The sequence below is a fragment of the Mesoplodon mirus genome (assembly GCF_964341445.2).
Source record: "Mesoplodon mirus genome assembly, chromosome: 15".
Taxonomy (NCBI): Eukaryota; Metazoa; Chordata; class Mammalia; order Artiodactyla; family Ziphiidae; genus Mesoplodon; species Mesoplodon mirus.
In genome coordinates, this window is record NC_138991.1 from 13391503 (window position 1) to 13418327 (window position 26825).

The 26825-nt window shown below is 50.4% G+C and overlaps 1 protein-coding gene across 4 annotated transcripts in view; it reads left to right on the forward strand.

Moving 5' to 3' along the window:
- SULF2 (sulfatase 2) overlaps nt 1–26825 on the forward strand; it is a 140976-nt gene that overhangs the window by 85882 nt on the left and 28269 nt on the right. For all 4 annotated transcript variants that reach the window (XM_082600592.1, XM_082600591.1, XM_082600590.1 and 1 more), the window contains exons 4-7: nt 3563–3714; nt 16375–16544; nt 21188–21338; nt 22806–22981. In XM_082600592.1, coding sequence (XP_082456718.1) covers nt 3563–3714; nt 16375–16544; nt 21188–21338; nt 22806–22981 — 649 coding nt within the window. The remainder of the gene's footprint in view (nt 1–3562; nt 3715–16374; nt 16545–21187; nt 21339–22805; nt 22982–26825) is intronic.

Consider the following 26825-nt stretch of genomic DNA (forward strand, 5'->3'; position numbering starts at 1 on the left):
AACCAAATGAGAAATAAAATTAAGGAGTCAGCAGATGGAAGTCAAAATAGTACTTTGAGGAATCTGATAAAGGCCAAGTTTGAGGATCTGGCTTCCTTCTGAGGGCATTTGGGCTTCCTGATGCTAAACTCCAGAGTCAGACAGACTTCTCACTGAGCCAAGCCCTCTTGAACTAGCAGCGCCTGCGGGTAGATCACTCCCCACAGGAAGGCAACGGAAGGATTGGGTTACGTGTGTCCAATTTGTCCCACCAAACTCACCAGACACACATGCTAAGGGTCAGCAAACTGCAGCCCACAAGCCAGATCCGGCCCTCCATCTGCCTTTATAAATAAAGTTTTATTGAAACACAACCACACCCATTTGTCTATGGATTGTCTGTGACTGTTTCCCGCAACAGCAGAGTTGAATAGTTGCAATAGAGGCTGTCTGGCCTATGAAGCTTAAAATATTTACTCTCTGGGCCTTTACAGGAAAGATTTGCTGCCCCTGCTGTGTCAGTCTTCCCCAAGGCAGAACAGGAGAGAAAGGAAGAGGCTAGGCGTGTTATCAGGGTAGAGCTCCCTACCTATGGAAAGAAGCATCCGAAGTGGGGAGTAAGGTTATTGAGGTTTGGTAGATCTTGTTTCCTGGACTGTGCTTGGTCTCCAGGGGGCTTCTCAGCTCTCACAGTGTGGTTCTTTTACTGATGGGAAGGATGTGCCGAGGGCCAGGTGGAGTTACTTAAATCAGGGTTTTTCTCAACTCCAGGGTATTGACATTTTGTGCCGGATGATTCTCTGTAGTGGAGGCTGTCCTGAGCTCTGTCGAATGCTTAGCATTCTCCCGGGCCTCTGCCCGCCAGATGCATCCTCTTCCCCAAGTTGTGACAAACCGAAAATGTCTGCAGACACTGCCAAGTGTCTAAGGGGCAAAACTGCCCCTGGCTGAGAGCCACTGCTTTCCGGGGGTGGATGGAGCAAGTGTCTGTGCCACTTGCTTACCTGATGCTCTTATGCTGCCTCTTACCTCCAGCTGGCATCTCCATCCCTGATACCCCAGCACCCAGCCAGGACATGCAGTTGCTGTTGAATTGGGCACCCATCATCTGGTTATGTTTCACTCTGTAAATATTGGATGTTACCCAGGACTCAGCCAGGGCAGCCGGTTTCCCAGCTCCCCTGCTGCCCAGGGCTCCTTTCCATTTATTTTTGCGCGGTCCTACCACGTGAAGGGAGGCTCCACCCTGGGCCTTCCCCCGAGGCTGCTGGGGGTCTTCCCTTCCTATTTTCACCTTCTCCTCGTGCCCACATCCTTCTAAGATACAGTTCATCAGCTCCTCCGTCAGGAACACTCACTTCCTGGTCCTATGTGCCAGGGGAGGATTTCATGGAAATGCTTGCCTTTGCCTAGAGCCTGGGGGATTCTGGAATCTGGCTGCTTGGGGTGTGAGGGGTCTTCCTACCCCTGGGCAGTGCCAGCCATCTGCCAGGTCTCCAGGAAAATCCCATAGAGGGCTCCGGCTCCATGGCAGCCTCTCCTGGCCCAAACCTCTCTTCTCTGGACCAACAGGTCTCAAGCAGCCCTTCATCATGCTTTCTAGAAGGTTCTAAGTGGAAGGGCCCATCTTACCTCTGCTGGCATCATAGCAACCCTGGCCCACTCCTCCTTCCTCTATGCATGTTCAGCTCCCCTGTCTGTCTCTTCTCATCTTGGGCTCTGAATTGACACCCACTAGACTTTTTGCCAGGAATGGTGCTAAGCCCTCTGCTTGCGGGATCTCTTCCAGTCCCTTTCACAGCCCCGCTCTCTTGGCAGTGGTTCTCTGAGTATCTTGGAGCCCCAGTGTCCTCATCTGGAAGAGAGGGCTGGCCTAGCGCCTCTGTCTCTAGAAAAACTCTCAGATTTTTCCGTTGCTAAAAACTGGCTTTATAGGTTATAATGATTAAAAACCACACCTGCCCATGGAGGAGGAAAAAAAAGAACAAAAACGTATCGCAAAGATCTTGCGTTACCTCACCACCCACAGAAAGTTCGGGGGTGTATCCCCGGCCAGATGAATTAGGGTGATTCTTTTTTTAAGTAAGCTTTGCTGGTGGTGTGAAGCATGCCTGCAGAGACGTGCACTTTAGCCACTCTAAATGCCCAGCTCCATGGAGTTTCACCAACTGAATCACCCGTGTTCCAGCAAGAAATGGAACAAGACCATCATCACCCGAGAAGTCCCATACCCCTTCCATACCCCTGGCCCCCACATCCAGCAATAACCACGGCTTTTCTTCTCAAAACCATAGATTTGTTTTGCCTGTTTTTGAACTTCATGTAAATGGGATCATAGTGATACTTTTTTTTTTTTTTTTTTTTTTTTTTTTTTTTTGCGGTACGCGGGCCTCTCACTGCTGTGGCCTCTCCCGTTGCGAAGCATAGGCTCCGGACGCGCAGGCTCAGCAGCCATGGCTCACCGGCCCAGCCGCTCCGCGGCATGTGGGATCCTCCCGGACTGGGGCACGAACCCGTGTCCCCTGCATCGGCAGGCGGACTCCCAACCACTGCGCCACCAGGGAAGCCCCATAGTGATACTTTTATATCTGCTTGATTTCTCTTAACACTGTTTGGTTGTTGTGATGCGTTCATGTTAGTGAATGTGGCACTAGTCCTTTCCTTCTTATTTCTGTGTCATATTCGGGTGTACAAACATGTGGTGTATTTCTCCATTCTTGTGTGGATGGACATCTGTTTAGTTTCTAGTTATTTGCTCTTGTGAGTAGTGCTGCTATGAGCCTGTCCTGCTTGTGACTTTTGGTGAACCTAGGAATGCATTTCTTCTGAGTAAATACCCAGGATGCAAATTGCTGAGTCAGAAGGTGTGACTGTGGTCAAGTTTAGCAGACGCTGCCGAACAGTTTTCCACCGTGCCTGGATCGGTCTGCACGTCCAACCGGCAGCGTGTGAGAGCTCCAGATGCCCCATGCCCCCACCAACAATCGGTCTCAGTCCATTTTTTAAAATGTTAACCCTTCTAGACGCCATGTAGTAGATAGAATCCAAGGGGGTCCATAAGCTTGAGTGGGAAAAACTGATGCTCTGGTTTCCACTGACCTACAACTGACAGTTCTGAATGTAAGCCCCTAACCACGGTGCATCGGCAGAATCTATACCGTTGTCATCGTAGAAATCGCCGAGGTTTCAGTATTCTGTTGCAGTTGCCGTAGGTGTCGCGAAATCGAATATTCTCACTCATCACTGCTTTGAAATGATCATTCCTTGCAAGGTCTCGCGTTTAATCTTCGTGTTTTTTAAGGACACATGACTATATGGCAAATTCTCCTAGTATTTTGATAACTGTATTTCAAAATAATTGGTTTTCTCGGTAATCTTATATATCTTATTTTCTGCACGTGAAAACATTTGAGAAGGGGGTCATAGGCTGCACTTGCCTGCCAAAGGGCTCCGTGGCTCAGAGGGCAGTGCTGTCGCCAGGCTCTGGGCCTGCCATGGTGTAGAAATTGCTGTCGGCTGAGGGACAGAGAAGGCTTTTGCTCTCCGTGTGCTCACGTGGCCTCCTGGTCCCTCTCCCCTCCAGCTTTCTTTGGGAAGTACCTTAATGAATACAACGGCTCCTACGTACCACCTGGCTGGAAGGAGTGGGTCGGCCTCCTTAAAAACTCCCGCTTTTATAACTACACACTGTGTCGGAACGGAGTGAAGGAGAAACACGGCTTTGACTACTCCAAGGTGAGTCCCGCTTCCTGGCTGGGAGAGGCGGGGGGGCTCCGCCCTGGCGATCACGACCCGGGAGCCCGACTGCCTGGGCTCAGATGGCGACACTTACTTACGTGTGTGACCTTGAGCGGCTTACTGACATCCTCTGCTTCAATTTTCTCATTTCTCAAATGATAGTCTCTGTTTCTAAGAGTATTGTTTTATTTTTCATTTCTTTAAATTGAAGTATAGTTGATTTACGATATTGTGTTAGTTTCAGGGGTACAGCAAAGTGATTCAGTTATATTTTTCCAGATGACTTTCCATTATAGGTTATTTCAAGATATTGAATATAATTCCCTGTGCTATGCAGGAAATCCTTGCTGCTTATTTGTTTTATGTGTAGTGTTTGTTAATCCCGTGCTCCACATTTATCCCTCCCCCCATCCCCCCATCCCTTTCCCCTTTGGTAACCATAAGTTTGTTTTTCAGTGTCTGTGAGTCTGTTTCTGTTTTGTATTAGATTCATGTGTTTTATTTTTAGATTCCACGTATAAGTGATATCACATATTCGTCTCTGACTGACTTCGCTAAGTGTAACGCTAGGTTTATCTCTGTTGCTGCCAATGGCAATGTAAGAGTGTTGGGCTTTTTCAACTGAGATACATTTGACATATAACGTGTAAGTTTAACACATACAACATGCTTATTCGATACATGTGTATAGCGCAGTGTGATTGCCGTTGTCATGTTAGGTAACCTTTATCACGTGGCATAATCTTTTCCTTTCTGTGGTGAGAATAATTAAGACCTAGTCTCTCTTAGCAAGTCTGATGTTTATAATACAGTACAGTTGCCTATAATGACTATGCTGTGCATTAGATCTCCAGGACTTACTTATTTACTAGTTGTAAGTTTGTCCCTTTAAACAACATCTCCTCACTTCTCCCACCCCCCGCCCCTGGTAACACCCATTCTACTTTCTGTTTTTATGAGTTCAGCTCTTTTGGATTCCATATACAAGTGATATCGCATAGTATTTGTCTTTCTCTGACTTACGTCACTTAGCATAATGTCCTCAAAGTATGTCCATGTTGATGCAAATGGCAGGATTTCCTTCTTTCTCAGGACGGAATAATGTTCCATTGTGTGTGTGTGTGTGTGTGGTGTATATATACACCACATCTTCTTTATCCATTCATCATTGAGGACACTTAGGCTGTTTGCATATCCGGGCTTCTGAGACTAATGCTGCAATAAACATGAGAGTGCAGATCTCCCTGCAAGATCCAGTTTTCATTTCCTTTGAATAAATACCCAGAAGTGGAATCCCTAGATCATAGGGTAGTTCTATTTTTAATTTTTTGAGGAGCCTCCATGCTGTTTTCTGTAGTAGCTGCATCAATTTACATTCTACCAACAGTGCACAAAGTTTCCCTTTTCTCCACATCCTCACCAACACTTGTCATCTCTTGTCTTCTTGATGCTCACCATTCTAACACGTGCCAGGTGATATGAGGGTATTATTTTATAACATTTTGCCAAAGCAGAACTTTCTTACAGAAAGTGTGCATATAGAGTGTACAATTCAATGAATTTTCAAAAACTGAGCAGACACATGGAACCAGCAGTCACGTAGGTCATGAAGTTCCCCTCATGTAACTCCCAGCAACCACCCCTCCCAAAAGGACACCCGTTACTCAGACTTCCAGCATTGTAGACTAATTCTGTATCCAGATTTTGTTGCTTAACACTCTGTTGAAATTCCCATGTTGTTACGTGTGAGTGTAGATCCTTCATCCTTGTTGTATAGCATTCCACTGTGTGATTATACCTTAATCTATTTGTTCCCTAGGACATACTTTTTCTAGTTCTGATTTGTTGAACTGAGATAAGGTAAGGAGCATAGATCCTGAGTGAACTTTCAGGGAATTTTCACACATCTGTGCATCTGTGTAAGTGCCGCCCAGGTCAAGCTGCAGAGCATTTCCAGCCCCCAGCAGTTTCCCTCATACGCCTTTCCAGCCAAAACCGCCACCACCTCTATTTTGACTTTTATCACCATGGATTGGTTTTGCCTGTTCAAGAACTTCACATAAATGGAATCATATCATATGTGCTCTCTATATCTGGCTTTTTTCACTCAACATCACGTCTGTGAGATTCATCCACATGGTTGTGTATATCAGCCATGTGTCCTTTTCATTGCTATGTAGTATTCTGTTGTATAAATAGATGACAGATATTCACCTGTTCAACAACTGATGGATATTTTGGCTGTCTCTGGTTGGGTCTGTTATGAACTAAGCTGCCGTGAGCATCCTTACACATGGCTTTTGGTAGACATATGAACCCATTTCTTTGGCTTATCCACCTGGGAGTAGAATTGCTGGGATATAGGATATGTTACATGGTTGGAATAGTTTACACTTCCCAGCCAGAAATGTTTAAGCGTTCCAGTTGCTTCACATTCCTCAACACAGGTATTGTCTTTTTTATTATAGCCATTTGGCTGGGGGTATACTGGTATTTCATTGTGGTTTTTCCACAGATGTTTTTGAGGATCACATGAGTTAATACATGTAGAGCATGAGAGGAGACCATTGCGCATATAGTAAATATTCAGAACATATTAGTTCAGATCAGGACACCAAACTTGCTCTGTAAAGGGCCAAATACTAAATATTTTAGACTTTACAAGCCATAGTCTCTATTGCAACTGCTCAAGTCTTCCCTTGCAGTGCAAAAGCAGCCATAGATGATATGTAAACAGATAAGCATGGCTGTGTTTCAGTAAAACTTAATTTACAAAAACAGGCAGGGGGCCTGACCTGGCCAGTGGGTGGTAGTCTCCTGACCCCCGGCTTAGATAATGACGATGATGGTAAGGAGGAGAGACTAACACTGACGGTTCATCCAAACTTACCATTAAAAAAATATATCTGGAGGGCTTCCCTGGTGGCGCAGTGGTTGAGAGTCCACCTGCCGATGCAGGGGACGCGGGTTCGTGCCCCGGTCTGGGAGGATCCCACATGCTGTGGAGCGGCTGGGCCTGTGAGCCATGGCCACTGAGCTTGCGCGTCCGGAGCCTGTGCTCCACAACGGGAGAGGCCACAGCAGTGAGAGGCCCGCGTACCGCAAAAAAAAAAATATATATATATATATACACACACATATATATATATATATATATATATATATGGAGACTCACAAATATTCCTGCCCCAACTAAATCTTCAGAATCAGCTCCGGCATCCCACCACAGCAGATACATTATTTCTCCAGTCTGTCAAATCCATCTCTTTCTCTTCCCCATTCCCACTGCCACTAGCCCTGGGCCTGACTTACTGGCGTAACCAGGGTTCTCTGATGACGATTCCCGGGGGCCTCCCTCTCGTTGTCTCTAAAAAGCCACACAAGGCTCCTAGGCAGAAGTCACCAGGGGACAGGCAGTCATGCAAACAGGAGAGCAGGCCAGGAGTAGGTGAGACAGGACGGAGTGGTGGGGACTGTGGAGGACTCAGCCGTCTAAAACGGGGCAGCAAACTCTCGGATCAGGCCTGTCTGTCCCACGTAGCACTGTGGGCCCGAGACGGCCAGGTTTTCTGATTTTTCAACAGAAGCACAGATTTGTATATTTTTTCCCTGTGAAGTCTGATTTTTAAGTATTGGCAGCTAATTCAGACATTTCTAAAATACTGCATGAATCAAGGTCACCTGAGACCCAGACCTGACCCATGAATTTGCAGCCCATTGTATTGTTCTGCTGCCCATTGCCCTCCAGGGGCTGTGCAGGGGACTGGGGGTTCAAAGCCCGACTCTGAACATATTATGTGCTGTTGTATATGCTACCTATTCCTAAGAGCCTCAATTCCCAAATCTGGAAAATGGGCACATCCTAGCATCTTAATAATGCACATTTCTATTTACTGAGCACCTACTATGGTCCAGGCACTATGCTGGGTGTTTTATGTACAATATATCTAATCTTCACAACAACCATATCAAGTGAGTGGACTAGTGGGAGCGGATTACATTAGTCATTTATTCCCTCAACAAGTATTTATTAAGAGCCTAGTATGTGCCAGGTGCTGGGTATCCAAGGGTGAACAAAAACAGACCCAGGTACCGTCCTCATGGAGTTTGTGGTCTAGCGGTGGAGGTGTGTTATAAACTGTGAAGTGATGGCACCTGTATTAAAGTCAGGACACCACACACAGTGTAGAAGCACACATAAACACACACACACATACACACACACACAAGCACATCAGCCCAATCTCCTATTTTGTCATCCCCAGTATGAGCCATTTCAACCAGACCAGCCTTGTCGGTTATTACAACCATCTCAAAACCTTTACTAGTGCTTCCCTGCCCTGAATTTATCCAAGTTTTGTCTGTCTTCTCTTCCATGAAGCGTTTCTGGATTACTCTAAACTATAGGAGTTATCCTTTTTTGAATCAGACTGGCCTCTTTCAGTTGTTTGTGAGCAGAAATGAACAAAAACTCAAATCAAAATGGCTTTATTGAAGAGGAAGCATATTAGCCTTTTTAACTGATCCAGCAGTAATGGCATCAGACATGGCTGGATTAGGCAGTGGTTTCTCACTCCTTTATATTCTGTTTTCTTCTCTTCGACCTCATCCACAGACTATATGTCTGTCTCTCTTCTCCTGGTACCAATATGGCCATCCTTGCATCCTCTCAGCTTCCTGCCCAGCTGCAAGCATGGGTGTCTCCTTCCCAGGATTCCTAGCTAGTTTCATTGGCTCTGGATCAGTCACATGTCTGTCCCTGAACCAACCAGTGTGGCCAGGGGAATGCAGTGTTCTGATGGGCTGTAAATCACATGCTCCACTCCTGATCCAGAGAAGGGGGTAGCGGGAGCCCTACCACTGAGCTCAACCCTGGAACATCAGCTGAGAATAGAGCCCCAAATAAAAATGGAGAGTTTCCACTGGAAGGAGGCTGACTAGATGCTCAACAGCCAAAACACACCCTATCCCACTCCCCTTCTGGGAACACCACATTTGGGGAGCCCTCCCACCTTTGACAGGTAATCACCGCCCACATGTCCCCTTCCTGAGTATAAGTCTGATCAGTCCAGGCCCCAAGTGGCAGACACCACACGTGACATCACCTGGGCAGTGCCCTCTCCCTGACCCTGTGTCTCACTCTGCACATAGTAGGCCTGCCTTCAGGACCTCCCGAGTGAATTGATTCCAAAGTCCTGGTTGGGGGGGATTTAGCAACTCTGCTGGACTCCTTGGAAATACAAAGCACAGTCTCTCAATGCAGAACACACCTTTTCTCTCCTCCCAGCCTCAGTGCAGGCAGATTCTCCAAGTACCCAGAAAAATCCACTCCCTCCTTTTTAAAATTCCTCACCATGTCCACGCCTGGCCTCAGCACAGCTCAATAATGAAGTTATCCAGGGATACTCCGTCCCCTTGGCGCTGAGGATGGGACATGCAGTGGCTGTTTTGTCACCCCACTTCCTACCATCCATACATCTCGGCCTGTGAATGAGAGGAGCCCCTGTGACAAAGGTGGGAGAATTCCTAGAGCCCCAGTTACCAGAGGCCTGGAAACGGAGGGATGGGGGGCCCTGTGGGGTCAGAGCTGGCTCGGGTCCAGAGTTCAACTCCCAGGGGTAGCGGTGGGCAGCAGAAGCCAGAGCACCGCGAGGGAACAGGAGTGAGCCTGGAGTTTCCAGCTGAAGCAGAGCTGGGGGGCGGGAGCCCCATGCTCTGGGAGGCCCAGTGCCTCCGTCAGGTCAGAGCATCATGCTGACACTGACCTTGGGGGCCTCGGCGGGAAGCCCAAGTAGGGAGGAAGTGGCAGCCCTTCCCAAGAGCCCCTCAAAAGGCCCTCTGAGGACTCTGTCCCATATCGCTAATCCCAGAGGGGGTCAGATACCACCAAAGGGGTCCTCATGGCAGAGTGGAAAGAGAGGCAGTGATGATGAGAGAAGAATGACGTAGAGCCAGCACTAATGGTCGAAGAGGGCTGGAGAAGGCAGCGGAAGGGAGTTAGGCGTGACCAGGTCGGGAGATGGAGGAGGGTCCAGGTGAGTCGGGGGTGGGGGGAGTCTGCAGAAATGGGGGTCACCAGGAACCTGAGTGCACCCACCCCTCAGCCCAGCATGTGCACTTCTCTCTCTCTCTGTTCTGGAGAAGCCTTCCTTGCGTGCAGAGGGGGTATAGCCAAGCTGTTGGCTGCAACTTTGTCATGGAAAGAAATCAACCAAGAAAGCCTACTAATGAGGGAAGGGACTGAATGACCATGGAGGAGTCAGGAAAAAGACAAGGGGGTTCTGTGCCTAAAGCCATCAGAAAAGCTTAGGACATAAGGCTGAGTGGGAAAAGCAAGTTTCAGGACTCCTTCAGGTCCCTAGTCAGATGTTACCCTCCTAGACCACCCTGTATTCAGGGTAACCCCCCCTCGACCCCCCCCATCGCCACTGATGCGCCAGACCTATATATATCATGGATTCATGGGTTCATTGTGCTCTTATTCGAATACAAGGCTCATGAAGACAGGAATGTGCGTTAGTCTTGTTCACTGCTGTGTGTTGGATGAATGAATGAATGAATGTACACGGTGTGATAGGATTAATGTAAAAAGATGCATAAAGCAATATACTCTAGCATAGGTAATAACACATCTGGAAAGACACTTTTTTCTCAGTAGAGGACAAAAGAGGCCAAGATTGGGAGTGGGGATGAGAGGAAATCAAAGGGAACTTCAGCTTTGTTTGTACTGTTTTAATTTTCACAAGGAAAATGCAGGCATTGTGATTCCTGAGGAATGATGACTAACACTCCTTTAGAGGGTATCACGCACCAGATCCCGCTGGAATCATCGTACACAAACTAACCCATGCATTTCTCACCAGAGCCTATGAGGTGTCTGCTGTTACTATTTCCAATCACCGGATGAGGAAACTGAGGCCCAGAGAAGCTAAGTAACCAGGCCACACAGCTAGTAAGGGGTTTGTTCAGGATTCGAACCCACGCCATCTGGCTTCAAAATCCATTCTCTAAACTATAGCCCATGGGCCAGCCTGCCAACAGTTTTGCTACAACCCTTGAGCTTAGAATGGTTTTTACATTTCTGAACAGCTGAAAAAAATCAAAAGAACAGCGATTTTCATGACATGTGAAAATTACATGAAATTCAAATTTTAGTGTGCGTGGGTAAAGTTTTACTGCAGCCAGACATGCCCATTCATTTATGCAGTTGCTGCTTTTGAGCTTTAATGGCAGTACTGAGTGATTGTAACTAAGACTTCTGGCCTGCAAAGCCTCAAATATTTATCATCTGGCCTTTTACAGAAAAGGTTTGTTGAGACCTGCTGTAAACCACCATCTACTCCTCCCATTAATATTTTTGTTTGTGGGGGGAAAAAAAAGAGAACCCAGACAAAAAACGCAAAGGCCTGAGCTCTAGCTCTGAATAAATTGCTTATTAGTTTTGTGGCCTCAGTTTCCCCATCTGTAAAATGGGCATGGTGTCCACTTCGCAATGTTGCTATGAAGGTCAGTCGAGCAAATACCTGATAACATTAAGAGCCAGTGTCCATCGTGGGTTCCCTCAGTACCATCCTCCTTGTTAAATGCTTTATTCACTTAGCAAGTCCATGTCAAGTGCTCATGTCACCATCGGAAGAAGGGACTGTTATTGGGCCCATTTTCGAGATGCAGAAACTGAGGTGCAGAAAGGCATTGTTTGCCCACAGCTAGCAGGTGATAAAGCTGGAACTTGAACCCAGTGTTTCTGACTCCAGAGCCCTCATCCTTTGTAAAATGATTGCTCCTTAGAGATGTGAATCTCTTTTAAACACAAACTGCTGTAGAAGCTTCTGAAGGTGAGGGATCAGCATCATGATTGGGAATGAAAGTTAGACAAACCTGCTGCCCAGGGAAGCCAAGGGCTCGGGAAAGGAGACCCTCTGTCATGCAAGGTTGACTTGCCAAGTGAAGAAAATACGAAGATGTGGGCTTGGGAGCTGCCACCTGAGGCCGAGACAACCTCCCCTCCTTGTTCCCACCCCCCACCCACCCAGCCTTCCACCAGCTGTCTGAGAGTAAAGCCACAGGTTTCCTGGCACAGCCCTAAAGCCACCCAGTGGTGCTGGGGTGGGGCTTCCCAAGCAGAAAATTTAGTCCTGGGAGCCAGGGGACTCTGATCTGGGGAGATGTCGTGTGACATATGGGGTGAACTGGCTTATCTCACCCAAGTTCAAACAAGAGGCAGAAACTCGGGCTTCCATGGGGCAAAGTGTGAGCAACTCCCACCAGCACCCACGGAAGACACGTTTCTCCCCACACCCGGACCCAGACAGAAGGAGGGGCTTCCTGTCAGCCACGCCCCCCTCTTGTCCTTACAGTCTCTGCCCCCCGCCTCCACCCCTCCCCAATCCCCCTGCTTCCTTCTCCCCTCTCTCTTTTTTTTTTTTTTTTTTTGCGGTATGTGGGCCTCTCACTGTTGTGGCCTCCCCCGTTGTGGAGCACAGGCTCCGGACGCACAGGCCCAGCGGCCATGGCTCACGGGCCCAGCCGCTCCGCAGCATGTGGGATCTTCCCAGACCGGGGCACGAACCCGTGTCCTCTGCATCGGCAGGCGGACTCTCAACCACTGCGCCACCAGGGAAGCCCTCTTCTCCCCTCTCTAACGGCAGAGCTTTTCCGCGCCCTGCACGGGACTGTACCCTGGGGACAGGGACCCGCGGCCACACACCCACCCTTAAAAGGGAGCCCAGCACCCCGGGAATAGGCACCCAACATCTAAGTGAGCTCAGAAATCATCGCTTCAGCAACAGAAACAGTGGCAAAGGCCGAGCCTGGGAAGGAGGCAGGGAGACTCGCAAGCCCACCTGTCACTGGGGTCCCCAGTCCCCAGGAGCGCCCCACACGCTCCGCTCTTCCTTCCCGAGAAATCCTACTGGTAAATGACTGCTTGAGGAAGACAGCCCAGAGCCGCAGGCTAGCAGTCTCCTCGGATGCACTGCGGTTCCTCTTGGCTAACTGAGCAAATTGTCGAAGAAGGTCAGGATGGAGGGGGAGGGGGGAGGGGAGATCTAGCTCCCGAATACCCAGGTGTGCCCGCCTCACCTGGGAGGTGCAGTGCGCCTGGCCCAGAGCCAAAGGGAGGCAGGGGGTGACTTCCTCATGGTCTATCGGCCAGTCTCCAGCTTCTAGAAAGTTCACCTTTTGACCTGCATCATCCTCCCACCTGTCTCCCCCTTTCTGTGAATAACTCTGAATTTCTGACTGATCCCAGGCACCCCAGACTCAACCTATTCAAGACTGAACTCTGAATTTCCACCCTCGCCCAAATATTGTATTGGACCCCCGTCTCTGCACCCTTCACCTAAACCAGAAAGCAGGGATGGGGGGGCCTGACTGCCCCCTTTCATGCACCCCACACATCCAGTCAGTGGACATGACCTATCTGGGGGGTCCACTCCCAGCCGTCACTGGGCAGTGCCACCACCGCCCTGGCCCAGGCCCCGGCCCCCTCGGCCCTCCCTCTGAGCCAGAACTCAGCTCATGTACTGGGACCAAGGGCTGCTTCTCACTGGCCCAACCCAGGCTCATGCCCACCCCCAGAGTCAGGATGGTGTGGTCCCCTCCAGTCCACATGGGTGGATGGGGGTGCAGGCACCAGTGTCAGATGTCATTGTAGACGCCCTAATGCAGCCAGATGGGACCAGCAAAGGCTTAGCGTAGGAGTGGCTCTGAGGAGGACCAGGAAAGATAGGAGACTCGTAGATGTGCAGAAAATTTGCCCCGCCCCCGAGACGGCATGATAATTCACTCCTGCCAAGGGCTGGCTGCATGCAGGGCACCATGTCATGAGCTTTAATCTCTCGGCACTTGAAGCCCTCTCACACCAGCCTTGAGGGGCAGACACAGTAATCACCCCACACGCTTCCAAATGTACAATGTCACAGAGACTGTTGGAGCCCCTCCATCACCCTTCCAGCTCTCATTCCTGTCCCGTTGCCCCCTCCCAGGGAGGTCCTGAGGTGGCCGCTTATTCTCATACATGCATTTATTCTTTTATTCCATATGCAGACATCTCAAACAATATAAAATATTGTTTTGTGTTTTTAGACTTTATATCAATAGTATCATATCGTACATAGCCCTCTACATATCAGGTCTGTGAGATATATCCATGTTGATACGTGTAGCTCTAGTTTATTCTTTTTCACTGCTCCATCATTGCATTGTCCTGGTGATGGATAGTATTGGTGGCTTTAAAAAACAACATGTTTAATCACAGCCAATCAAGCACATATATGGTTCTAAAAGCGAATAGTGAAAATAGGTTTCTTACGAAGAACAGCAGCTCTCTTCCCGCCCCTCCCCACCCAGGGTCCCAACCCCTCCTTTTCAACTAAGAGAGCTTTGCACCATTTTTAGACCCACTACTAGTTACAGGATATTTCTAACGCCTTTAGATCATATTCCACAGCTATAGCAGCAGCTCTTTGATTTATGTCACATAGAATATTATTTTTAGGTACTAGGTTCTACAGAACCCCCTTATAAAGCCTTTTTTTACTCCCCAAAATTATTCATAAAAAGTATTCAAGGAAAAGTATATAAAGTAGCAAGTGACTTTCCCCCCTCTCTCCCCTTATCCTGGTCCCCAGTTAGCACTTTGGTATCTGTCCTGGATTTTCCCTTGGTGCTCAAAAGCATATGAAGGTAAGGGTTTGGTTTCTCCTCTCTACCCTGCCTCCTACTCTCTCCCACACACACACAAAAAAATAGAATCTTCCAGAGTTTGACTCTGTAGCTTGCTCTTTCCCTTAACAGTGTATCTTGGACAACTTTCTACCTCAGTAACTACAGACCTACTGCCCTTTTAATGTCTGCACAGCGCTGCACAGTATGAAAACAGTGCAAGTTCATTAATCATCTTCCCATTACTGGTCACTGTGATGCAGTGACTGTCCTTGTGCACATAGGCATAGAGCATGAATGTCCCTGGAGGCATGTACCTCTAGAGGCACAGGTACACCTGGAGTATGTATGTATTTGGTATCGTTCACTTCAGGGTGGAAGCTGTAGCCACTTCTTCACCTTTCTCTTTTCTCTAAAATAATATCTCTTTTTGAAAGTTATCATTTTGGACAGAGCTACTTCTGGAGAAGCAGAAGGTAAATTTTTAAGAACTCATTACCTTCAAAAGAAATCAGCAGCTAAAGATTTACCAAATTCAGGAAGAGTTTAGGCAAATCTCAGCTTCTTAGCTGAGCTTTTAAAGCCCTTGTTTCCTGTCCATCACTTTTCCTCCCACTCTTCTCTCCTCCTGCCCAGCATCTAAGTGGGTCTCACTTTTCTGGAGACACTACTGCATGCCTGTGTTTGTGCTGCTCCTTTGATTGTCCCGGCATTGAACCTGATGATTGTTCACCAGCTTTCTATTCCTCAAACACAAGGCAAGTTCCTTCCTGCCTCAGAGGCCTTGCATTTTCTGTTCCCTCTGCCTGGAACACTTCCTCTAGATCAGTGATTCTCACTTCTGGCTGCACATCGGAATCTCCTGGTGAGCTTTTAAAACGTCCAGTACCCAGACTGAACCACAGACCAATGAAACCAGAATCTCTGGAAGAGAGCCCAGCCATCAGTAAAGCTCCCCTGAGGGTTCCAGCAAGCAGCTGAAAGTGAACTCCAGTGATATAACAATAGATCCCCATGCCCAGCTCCTCATCACTCAGGTCTCAGCTCAAATGTCACCTCCTCAGAGAGGCCCTCCCTGATTGCCCCCGCTAAAGGATCCCTCCCACCCCAGCTCCCAGTTACTCTTTGTCACATTTTGTCTAATTTCCTTCTTCTGTCACACCTCGTCACTATCTTGGCTCTTCGTTTATATGTTTGTCTGCTCCTGCCCCCAGTACAGACCCTCCAGGATTGCAGGGATGTATCAACCCTGCTTGATGGTCTCCCTGGAGCCTTGAAAAGACTTCAGGCTTAGGGACCAACACTCAGGAGGCCTGGCTGCAAAATTTATCAGCTGTGTAACATTAGGCAATTCACTTAACTTCTCTGGGTCTTCATTTCCTGTTCTGGAAAACAGGGTTTATCATCACACCTACATTCTAGGGCTATGTAAGAATTAAACAGGGATTTCGCTGGTAGTCCAGTGGCTAAGACTCTGCACTCCAAATGCAGGGGGCCCTGGTTCGATCCCTGGTCAGGGAACTGGGATCCCACATGCTGCAACCAAGAGTTTGCGTGCGGCAACTAAAGATCCTGCATACTGCAACTAAGACCTGGCGCAGCCAAATTAATTAATTAATTAATTAATTAATTAATTAAACAAGCTAATACATGTAAACACAGAACAATTCCTGGAGTGCCATAAGCACTCAATAGTGCTAGCTATTATTATTTTAAGATCTATCACGAATGAATGACAAATTGTAATTCCTCTCCCGTCCTCCCTAACCCCTTCTCTGCTTTTTTTTTCTGTTGTGCATACCATCATTTGACATTCCCTGTTTTATTTGCTTATTTATTGTCTGTTTGCCCCTAGACCGTCGGCTCCGCGAGGGATTGTCTATTTTGGTCACTGCTGTGTCCCCGATGCCCGGCATGGTGCCTGGCAATGGCAGGCACTCAGCACGGATGCCCAGCTCCTCACACCTTCTCCTGTCTCTCCCCACCCCCCAGGACTACCTGACGGACCTGATCACCAACGACAGCGTGAGCTTCTTCCGTACATCCAAGAAGATGTACCCGCACAGGCCCGTTCTCATGGTCATCAGCCACGCAGCCCCTCACGGCCCCGAGGACTCGGCCCCCCAGTACTCAAGCCTCTTCCCCAACGCGTCTCAGCACATGTAAGCTTCGGGGCGCTGCCTGCAGAGCTGGCACGAAGGTGGGAGGGTCCGGCTCGGTCACAGTGATGTAATGAAAGAGACAAGGCTGCCTCTTGTGTCTAATCCTCCCGGTTTAAAGAAGCCAGGGACACACAGCTGATCTCGAGGAAACTGGGATACAGATCCAGTAATAACAACCCAAAGCAGGCAACAAGAGTTTTTAACTTGGGACCCACATCCTCCCACCAAGAGGTCTGTGGATAGAACAGCATTTCAGGTGTATACCCATATAATAGTTTTCCTTTGCAATCTGTGTATTTTATTTTGCACATTTTAAAACACTTTTGAGAAAGGGTCCATAGCTTCATCAGACTACTAATATATTCACAGCCTTTATAAGCTGTTGACTCCATGGCAGGCTCTGTGCTAAGCCCTGTACGTTGCACTGAATCCCTGAATATTCCCAATGACCCTTGGTGTATCAGTTATCTATTGCTGCATAACAAGTTACCCCGAAACTGAGCAACTTAAAACACCAACGCATTTCACCGCACAGTGTCTGTGAGTCAGGAATCTGGGGGTGGCCTGTCTGGAAGGTTCTAGCTCAGGGTCTCCCGAGGTTGTGAAAAAGGCGTCAACTGGGGCTGCTGCCATCTGAGGCTTGCCTGGGGCTGACTCACACGGCTGCCGCTCAACCAGCAGATCTCACCATCGGGCTGATGCAGTCTATTATAACCTAATCTCAAAGTGACACACCATCTCTCCCACATTCTATTGGTTGCACAGACCAGTGCTCCTACAGTATGGGAGGGGGTACAAGTGTGTGATTACCAGGAAGTGGGGGCTATTGAGGGCTCTCTTGGAGGCTGCTTGTCACACTTGGTATTCCCATTTTACCAATGGGAAAACCGAGGCACAGAGAGGTGAGGTCACTCCCCTAAGGTCACCCAGCTGGTAAATGGCAGAGCTCGAATTCAAATCCGGCGCCCATTCCTGCCTCCCATCTCTCTGCCCACCCCTCCAGTCCTCCTCCCTCCAGCTGGCTAGTAAATCTTTCTGGAAAGTTCTTCTGCTTTTCTCTGCCTCAGACCACCTCCTGCTTAGCAGCGATACTCAGCTGCCCTTGCTGTGACATTGGGGCGACAAGGACTGGGCGATTTGGAGTCCGCCAGAATATTCCAGGCGTTTAATTTTCATTACAATCAGAATGCACTGCCCTCCTCAACCCCCTTGCTGTGATTACTTTCTGACAGCCCAGAGTGGCTCCGAGAGGATGAGGCAGTGTGTTAACCTGTTGATCCCCTGGTCTTTGGGGAGCAGGATTTGACAGATGGTGGAGAACTGCATTCCGGGGACTGCAGCACCCCTCTCCGCAGACGCAGATGGCAGCGCTGCCTCTCTGCACATCTGCCGTGGCTGCCCCCCACCCCAGCCCGCTCCTCCTGCCTGAGATGCCAGCCTCCCACCCTCACCCACAGCCCACCTTTGAGGGAGGGGGCACGTGGCCAACTTGGTCCCCCTAAGGGAGGGGCCACGGAGTGGGGGAAGGTACACTTTGCTTCTGCAGTGTCTCCTCTAAAAGGGGTGCTGGCACCCTGCCCCCCAGCAGCCCTGGAGTTTCATGATGAGATGGCTTGACATTGGCTGCTCATTTCTTTTCCCTTTGAAATGAAAATTATAGAAATTGAACATGAGCAACGCCTGCTGCCATTACTTACCCAGAGCACCCCCTGTGCCTTATTAGGGGTGTGTTTGAAAGGCTCTCATATCTCTGGGGTATAATCATTTTCAAAACAAAACCCAAAACCAGAAAGTTCTGCAGCTGGGATGTTTAATTATGACAGTCAGGGGAGCTGAGGAGGGGACAGAATTCCAGATCTTTCTATCACTCCTGTCAGAGACTCTCACCCCGTCAAGCCTTGTGCCGTGTTCTCGGGCTGGGCTTGTGGGTTCTGAAAAATGCTGCTCGTTGCGATGTGGTCCCACTCCACCAGCCCAGGGCCCCATCCACCCCCCAGCCAGCTCCGTACACACACAAAGATGCAAACAGATGCACGCAGACACACACAAACACACAGATACACAAATACGCAAAGATACAAATAGATACATACAGATATTTACACAGATACACAAATGCACACAAACAGACACACAGAACTCAGACACAAACACACACAAAGATACAAATAAATACACAGATACACAGACATATATAGACACAAATGCACATACAAACAGGCATATACATACGAGCACATATACGGACACACAGATACACAGATATGCCGACATACACAGAAACACACGCAGATACAAAGATACAAGCACATATACACACACACAGATACACAAACGCACATAAAGATAAACACAGATGCAAACACAGATACACACAAACATGAAGATACACAAGCATACAGACATGCATGCACGGAAACATACACAGACACACAAACATACACAGAGACACACACAGACAAAAGACACATAGGCACACGCACCCACAGCCCCCAGAGCTTCCTCTGAAGCGTGGCATCTGAATGGGTTCACAGACCTCTCCCTTTATCACACCTGGGAGCCAGGCCCAAGCTCACATTCTTGGGGTGGGGCTGGGAGCCAGGGCTCCTGCCCCTCGGCCTCCAGACACATGGCGGAAGGGGCCGGAAGGGCCCCCAGCCCAAGAGGGGATGTTATCCTTCAGGCCCGTGAACGAGCAGACATTCCTCGGATTCTTGTGGAGGTGAGGGTTTCAACTCTTTGTTCAGCAGGCATCTGGGTTCATGTGAAAATGTGACACCATCCTGGGGTAGCAGGGGGAGCCTGGCCTCAGGCAGGGGACCAGCAAGCCAGCCTCGGCCCCAAGCAGGACCCCAGGCTGTGCAGCCTGCTGGCCTCCAGATCCTGCTCGAAAGACGTCTCCAGAGAAAGGGCCTCCGAAATCAGACTCTTGACAGACTCACCCCTCACTGTTCTCAAGGGCAGACACCAGCCCAAGAGAATCTAAGAGATTCAGGGATGATTGCTCAAAATTACATCCTGAATCCGGGCCCCTGGGGCCACGGGAGCAAATTTCCCCAAACCAACAGCCCCGAGGGCATCTCTTTGTGCAGCCCCTGGCCCAGCAGCACCCTTCCAGCTCCTCGGTGGGGGAGGGCGGCGAGGGGGTGTGGCCCTGCTCCTGGGATGTTCTACACGAGGGTCAGGCCCTAAGCCGGCCCACAGGAGAGAGCGGGGTTTCTCATAATCAAAGGACGCCTCAAGCCCGGCTTGGATTTAGCGGCAGGAGACCAGCCAGAAACTCAAAGCAAAGTCCAGAAGGAATCTTATGACTCACCCCCGCTCTACATAGCAACAGTCTCCGTAACTATCAGACCACACCACAAGCTGTAGTGTCCTTCCTTCTATCCCGGGGAGGGAGGGGCTGAGGTCCTGATGAAGGAAGGGAGTCTGGGGCCCTTGTACCCTACCCCATGCCCGGCGGCCCTTGCCCCCTGAAGAGCCATCTCGAAAAGCTTTTTGTCTTCAAGCAGTGGAAACTTCCTCTCTTTGCAGCTTTGCCTGGGGAGCGGGTGGGTAAGACCTGAGGGGAACCTGACCCTCGAGGATCACCAGACCCAGTGCGAGGGACACCCGTGCTTTGTGGGGTTTCCCACTCCTGGTGCTCAAACCCCAGCTCTGCCTTTGGCAAGTGTGTCCGCTCACTGAGCCTCCGTGTCCCCATTTCTCACGCAAGGAGAAGGAAAGCACCAGCTCCTAGGACTGTTCTGAGTATTAAATGAGGTGATGTAGGCAAACCCTTCCGGGTGTGGCCAGCGCATGGTCAGTGCTCAGTCTGGGCTGGTCAAAGATTACCATGGATTTGTTCGTTTATCATTAGGCATCACAGCTGACCCCACAGCAGAAGTCACAGAGGCCAGTGGCTCCGCCGTCCATCCAGTGAGACCATGGGCAGGCCTCGGAACTCCTCTGACCCCCCATTTCCTCTTTTGTAAATGGGAAATTAAACCACGTGGGAAGAATAGCTGTGACAGCTAAGTCAGAGAATGTGGCGTGTCCCAAGTGGACACATTCAGGCACCATCCTCACAGTTTTGCCTATTAGGAACCTAATGTTTAACCAGTTTCCTTTTTTTTTAACCAAAATCTTTTGCAAAAGGAAATTTGGTAGTCACGCCTTAATTAACCACGATAACTGTCACTTGCCATCTACCCAAGGTAGCTGAAAAGTAAATACAGTGCTATTAAATTAGAGCTGGGTGCTGTGCCCACAGGAGGCCCTCTCCTTCTCTCAAAAGGGAGGTGAGCAGATTCTAGAGAGGTGCTGAGGAGAGGCCCCCACAGACTGAGACGTTGGCCTTGATGTGGTGGGCGTGCTGACCGGGCTTAAGTGGGAGGGACGTTCTCCCTTTGGGGCTCCAGGTTATCTACGGCTGTGCCCCCCAGTCCTCCCACATGCATGCCCCCCGCACGTGGAGAGATGCTGACCTAACATGGGGCAGAGCCCCCGACGCGCTGGCGTCCAGATGGGGGCGGTTTCATCCTGAGCTGCAGCCCCAGCGCGGGGAGGCTGCTCCCCTGAGGCATGGGGGGGGACCTGGGGGCGGGGCCCAGGCACCCCCCACCCCCCGCCTGACCTGACCTCTGTGTCTGTCTGCCCGCCAGCACCCCGAGCTACAACTATGCACCCAACCCCGACAAGCACTGGATCATGCGCTACACGGGGCCCATGAAGCCCATCCACATGCAGTTCACCAACATGCTGCAGCGGAAGCGCCTGCAGACCCTCCTGTCCGTGGATGACTCCATGGAGACGGTAGGCTGCCCTCCTCCTGAGCATCCCCCCCGGCCACGCCAGGCCTGCGCCCTCCCTGCCCTTCCCCCCACACCCCTCCGAGCATTGTCAGCTGGAGAGGAATGGAAACAGGCAGAAGGAAAAGGCACCGTTCCAGGCCAGGGAAACAGCTCTGAGCAATCCAGACGAAACCCCTGCCCTCAGGGGACTTGTATTCCAGCTCTGATCTGTTCACTGTAGTAGCCACCTGCAGCTGCGTACATTTTTTAACAGCTTTATGGGGATATGATTCACACACCACATAGCTCACCCAATTCAAGTGTATGTTTCAGTGGTTTTCATATGTTTGCAGGGTTGTACAATGATCACCACAGTTGATTTTAGAAGTTTTATCACCCCAGAGAGAAACCCCGCAGCCCTTAGCCATTACCCCAAACTCCCCTCACCCCTTCGCCTTAGCCAACGGCTCTTCTACTTAGTGTCTCTGTGGATTCTGGACATTTCATGTAAGAGGAGTCCTACAGTATGTGGTTTTTTGGATCTGGCTTTTTTCACTCAGTCTGATGATTTCAAGGTTCATCCAGGTGGGAGCATGTTCAGTGCTTCATTTTTTTTTTTTTTTTTTTTTTTTTTTTTTTTTTTTTTTTTCTTTTTGCGGTATGCGGGCCTCTCGCTGTTGTGGCCTCTCCCGTTGCGGAGCACAGGCTCCGGATGCGCAGGCCCAGCGGCCATGGCTCACGGGCCCAGCCGCTCCGCGGCATATGGGATCCTCCCAGACCGGGGCACGAACCCGTATCCCCTGCATCGGCAGGCGGACTCTCAACCACTGCGCCACCAGGGAGGCCCCAGTGCTTCATTTTTTATGATTATTATTGCTAAATAATACTCCATTGTATGGATGTATTTCTTAAATTTCATCCATGACTATTTAAATTCAGTAAAATACAATGAAATTTCAAATTTAGTTTCTCAGGTGCACTGGCCACGCTTGAAGCGTTGAATAACCAAGTGTGGCTGGTGCCGAAGGTGTCAACATTGCCAGCATTGCAGAACGTTCTGTTGGGCAGCAGTGTCGTAGGTCACAGGCTCCTGCCCCAGGCCGTTCGTTCATTCACTCATTCACTCATTCACCCAACAGCATTTGTTGAGTGCCAGCACACATGGGACACAGCAGGGAACAAAATGACAGAAGTCCCTGCCCTGATGGGACGTACATTCTAATGCAGGGACACAGTCCACGAGTAAGTAGAAGAGAGGGAGGTGAGAAGAGCTGGGAAGACAAGTAAAGGGGGACAGGAGGTGGGGAGGCTACGGTGATGCATGGGGTCAGCCGCAGGGGCCCCGCCGAGAGGTGACAGTTGAGCGAAGACCCGAAGCGGGAGGGACAGGGGCCTGAGACCCCAGCACAGCATCGTGTTTTGGGACAGTGGGCCGGGCGCACTGCCCGCCTTCCCTCCGCATGTCCTAACCACCCCGCCTGCGTTTCAGATTTACAACATGCTGGTGGAGACAGGTGAGCTGGACAACACGTATGTCGTGTACACCGCCGACCACGGCTACCACATCGGCCAGTTCGGCCTGGTGAAAGGGAAGTCCATGCCCTACGAGTTCGACATCAGGGTCCCGTTCTACGTTAGGGGCCCCAACGTGGAGGCCGGCTCACTGTAAGTGCATCACCCACCCCTCCCCAGCGCCCCAAAGTCCCAGGGAGGCCTCCAGGCTCCGCTGGCACCCGGATGGGCAAGCAGCCGGCAGCTCAGCAGGCAGCCCCGAGCCACTCCCCGGGGGCGGCACACGATTCAGGCAGGCGGACCTCAGTGCCGAGCGAAACGGTGGTGATGCCACCCGGGGAGGTTTGCATATGCCTCTGCTGGGGAAGGAGAGGCCCGGAGCTGTTACCACCTGTGAAAACAGACTGTCCGTGGTGGGCACTGTGCCAGGGAATCGGGGACCTGGACTGCGTATGCGTCACCGCCAGTGCATGGGGGTGCCACCTCGACTTCTGTCTGGCCTGAGCGGTCTCTGGGTCTGGAGGCTGTCAGGGAGGAGCCCGGCCACCTCGGCCCGGGCGGCGTCATCCGCTGAGATCAGCTGGGCCAGCTTGGCCGCAGCGCTGAGGGAAGCAGCCTCCCCGATCCTTCCTCGAGAGCCACGTGGGCCCTTGGCCAGCATTGGCCTTGGGTTAACCTTTGAAATGACATGTTCTGGCAGCAGAAATGCCGTGTCTGGGGGAGGGAGAGGTAGAAAGGCCAGGAATCATAGCAGCAGCGTCCTCGGATCAGCCCAGACGTTATGGAGGCCAACTCGAACGTGTTTTGAAATGCAGATAAATCACCGTTCAGGTGCTCATCGGGTCTGACTTCCATCTGAGCCGAGAACGCACACAGGCACTGACTCGGCTTGCTTCAGAATTCCTCCCGCAAGGGCGTTGATGGCGCCGTCTTAGGACCAAGATGTTCCCACCGCCTGGGATGTTTGGTGGAAATTCCAGAAGGCAGACGGTGTGAGCTCTAGCCCAGCCTCATCACTGCTCCTCTGCCAACCTCATCAAATCCCTGCCTGTCTGGATTTCAGGGTCCCCGCCTATAATAATAGCTATTATAATGATAGCCGTGCTGATAGAGTGCTTATTCTTCAGGCTTTGGTCTAAGCACTCATGTCCAGGTAACCCACTTACGCGTGACAACAGCCCTATAAGGTAGATGCTAGTATTGTCCCTGTTGTAAATGCAGGGAAACAGAGGCACAGGTTAAGTTGCCTGAGGTCACATGGCACAGGGGGGAAGGAGCTGGAATTCGTCTCAGAACTGGGACTTTGATATTTGTAAATGTTTTTCCTTTTTAGGTAAGAATATATATGACCATTAAAGTCACTGGGATTATTTGCTTTCGAAAAACGAAGGTGGACAGAATTATAATCCAGCATCCTTTATTGTATTGGTCAGCCTCAGAGTCTGTGATCTGGTTCTTAGGACCCAAAACCACAGAGAAAGAGAGTGCTAATGTCAGACGTGGGGCTGACAGCCAGGACTCCTTGAGTTGTGAACGGAAATGACTCTCAAAATGAACGAGGCAAATAAAATAAGATATGAGGAATGCAGTCACTAAAGTAACTGGAAAGTCCAAGGTTAGTGCTGGCTTCAGGTATGGCGGGATCCAGCAGTCACACAATGACAACAGGAAGCTCTCATTTTCCATCTCTCAGTCCTGCATCCTCTGAATTGGCTTCATTCTCAGGCCAGCTTTTCTCTCATGGTGGCAGGGTCACCACAGCCCCAGACTTTTAGGCCATTCAGCTTGGGAAATGGCCTAAAAGTGGTTTGAACAGAAGCCCTGAGGCTGACTCTTACTGTCCTGACTGGTCACGTGTCCATCCCCGAGCCAGTCACTGTAGCCAGAGTAATAGAAAACCTTGTGTGACCAGGCTGAGTACATCGGGTGGTGGAATCTGAATGGGGCCAGGTAATTCCTCCAGAACTGGAAACTATTCCCACCAAGCAAGGTGTGGGTGCTGGGTGGGAAAAGCAGTCCTGTCCATCCCACCCAGCCTGGGGGCAGCAGGACCCATGGACGACCTCAGGTCAATCCAGCTTCTAGTTGCCAACATTCACCCTGGCGCCCCCTCACCCAACGGACTTTTCCAGCTCCCTCCTCCTGCCTGATTAAGTGGTCACGCCTCTTGCTAGCTTCAAGCCCCTCCACCAGGCAGCTTCACCCACCTTCCCCAGCCTCACCCCCATGACCACCCCAGTGTGGCAGGAATAGGGACCCCTTCCAGAACCCAAGAGCGGCCTCTTGTCTAACACTCAGAAATGAATTGTCTGAGGAGACACAGGTGCTGAGAAAGCAAGAGAATTTATTGGGAAGGGGAGCCCGGGGGAGAGCAGGAGGGTCAGGGACCCCAGGAGAACTGCTCTTCCACGTGGCTCACAGTCTGGGGTTTTACGGTAATGGGGTTAGTTTCTGGGTTGTCTCTGGCCAGTCATTCTGACTCAGGGTCCTTCCTGGTGGTGCATGCATCACTCAGCCAAGATGGATTCCAGCGAGAAGGATTCTGGGAGGTTGCTAGGACATATGGACTGGCGTCTCCTCTCTCCTTTTGACCTTTCCCGAATTCTTCTGATTGATGGTAGCTTGTCAGTTCCGCATTCCTTACCAGGACCTCCTGCTGTAAGGTAACTCATGCAAGTGGTCACTACCGTGCCTGGCCAGGACGGGTGGTTTCAGTCAGTGGTTCCCCTGAAACCAGCACACCTGACTACCTGTCCAGTGTTCACAAGGTGCTGGGCTAGGGAGAGAGAGGAAGTGAAAGACATCCGACACCCTCGGACCCAGGCCCTGCCCCCCAACCCCAGGGAACCAGACAGGGGCAGGGAGGGCACTGTGCCACCTTGATGGAGAATGTGTCCATGAGGCCATGATCCATCCAACCGGTGCAGGCCCTGTGCCGGGCACAACCTGAAAGTCACTTACCACCATGTCGGGAACACCCCACGTAGAAACAGGACACAGGAGAAGTGACAGATGCATGGCAGCGGTAAATAACAAAACTCACTTAACTAACACTTGCTGAGCACCTACTGTGTTCTCTAAGTGTAAAAGTACTACAGATAGAGAAGTGAACACGGCAGACAAAAACGTCTGCCTTCCCATTAGGTTCTAATTGGGCAATAGACAATCAACCAGATAAATGAGTAAAATATATGGTAAAATGCGAGGGTGACAAGGCTTCAGGAGCAAGACAGAGCAAAGAAGGGGCCGAGCATGGGGAGGGGTGCAGTTCTAAATGGGGTCCCCAGGAAGGGCCTTGAGTCAGTCATCTGTGCTGTGGAACAAATTACTAGAAACTTAGCAACTGAAGGCAACACACGTGCTTTGTCTCAGAGTCTCTGTGGGTCAGAAGTCTAGGCGTAGCTCAGGTTGGTCCTCTGCTTAGGCTGAAATCAAGGCATCAGCCAGGGCTGTCGTCTCATCTGGAGGCTCAACTGGGGAAGGACCTGTTTCCCCACCCCGGGGGCTGTTCAAGTGCAAACAGAGGACTTGAACTCACACAGCCTGCCTCTCGGAGTATTCAGCAGGCGTCCTTGCTAGGGGTGAATTTATGGCAGCTTTCTTCTTCAAAGCCAGCCGGGGGAGACAAAGAAATGAGGGAGGGACAGCTAACAAGACAGAGTTGTATGTCACGTGACATCACCTTGGTCTGACATCCCCATCACCTTTGCCATGTTCTAGCGGTTTGGCCCACCTTCAAGGGGAGGGGATCACAGGGGGGTGTGAACCCCAGAGTGTGGGGATCTTGGGGCCACTTGGTAATCGCTGAGGGAAGAACTAAAGGTGGTGAGTGAGACTGCTCCCTGGAGCCTGGAGGAAGAACATTCCGGGCAGATGGACACAAGGACAAAGGCCCTGAGGCCAGACTGTTCTTGGCCTTCTAGGAACAGCAAGGGGGCCAGTGTTTGCCTCAGATGTTCAGAGAAGGGTCCGGGGGAAGATCCAGGATTTGGGGTGT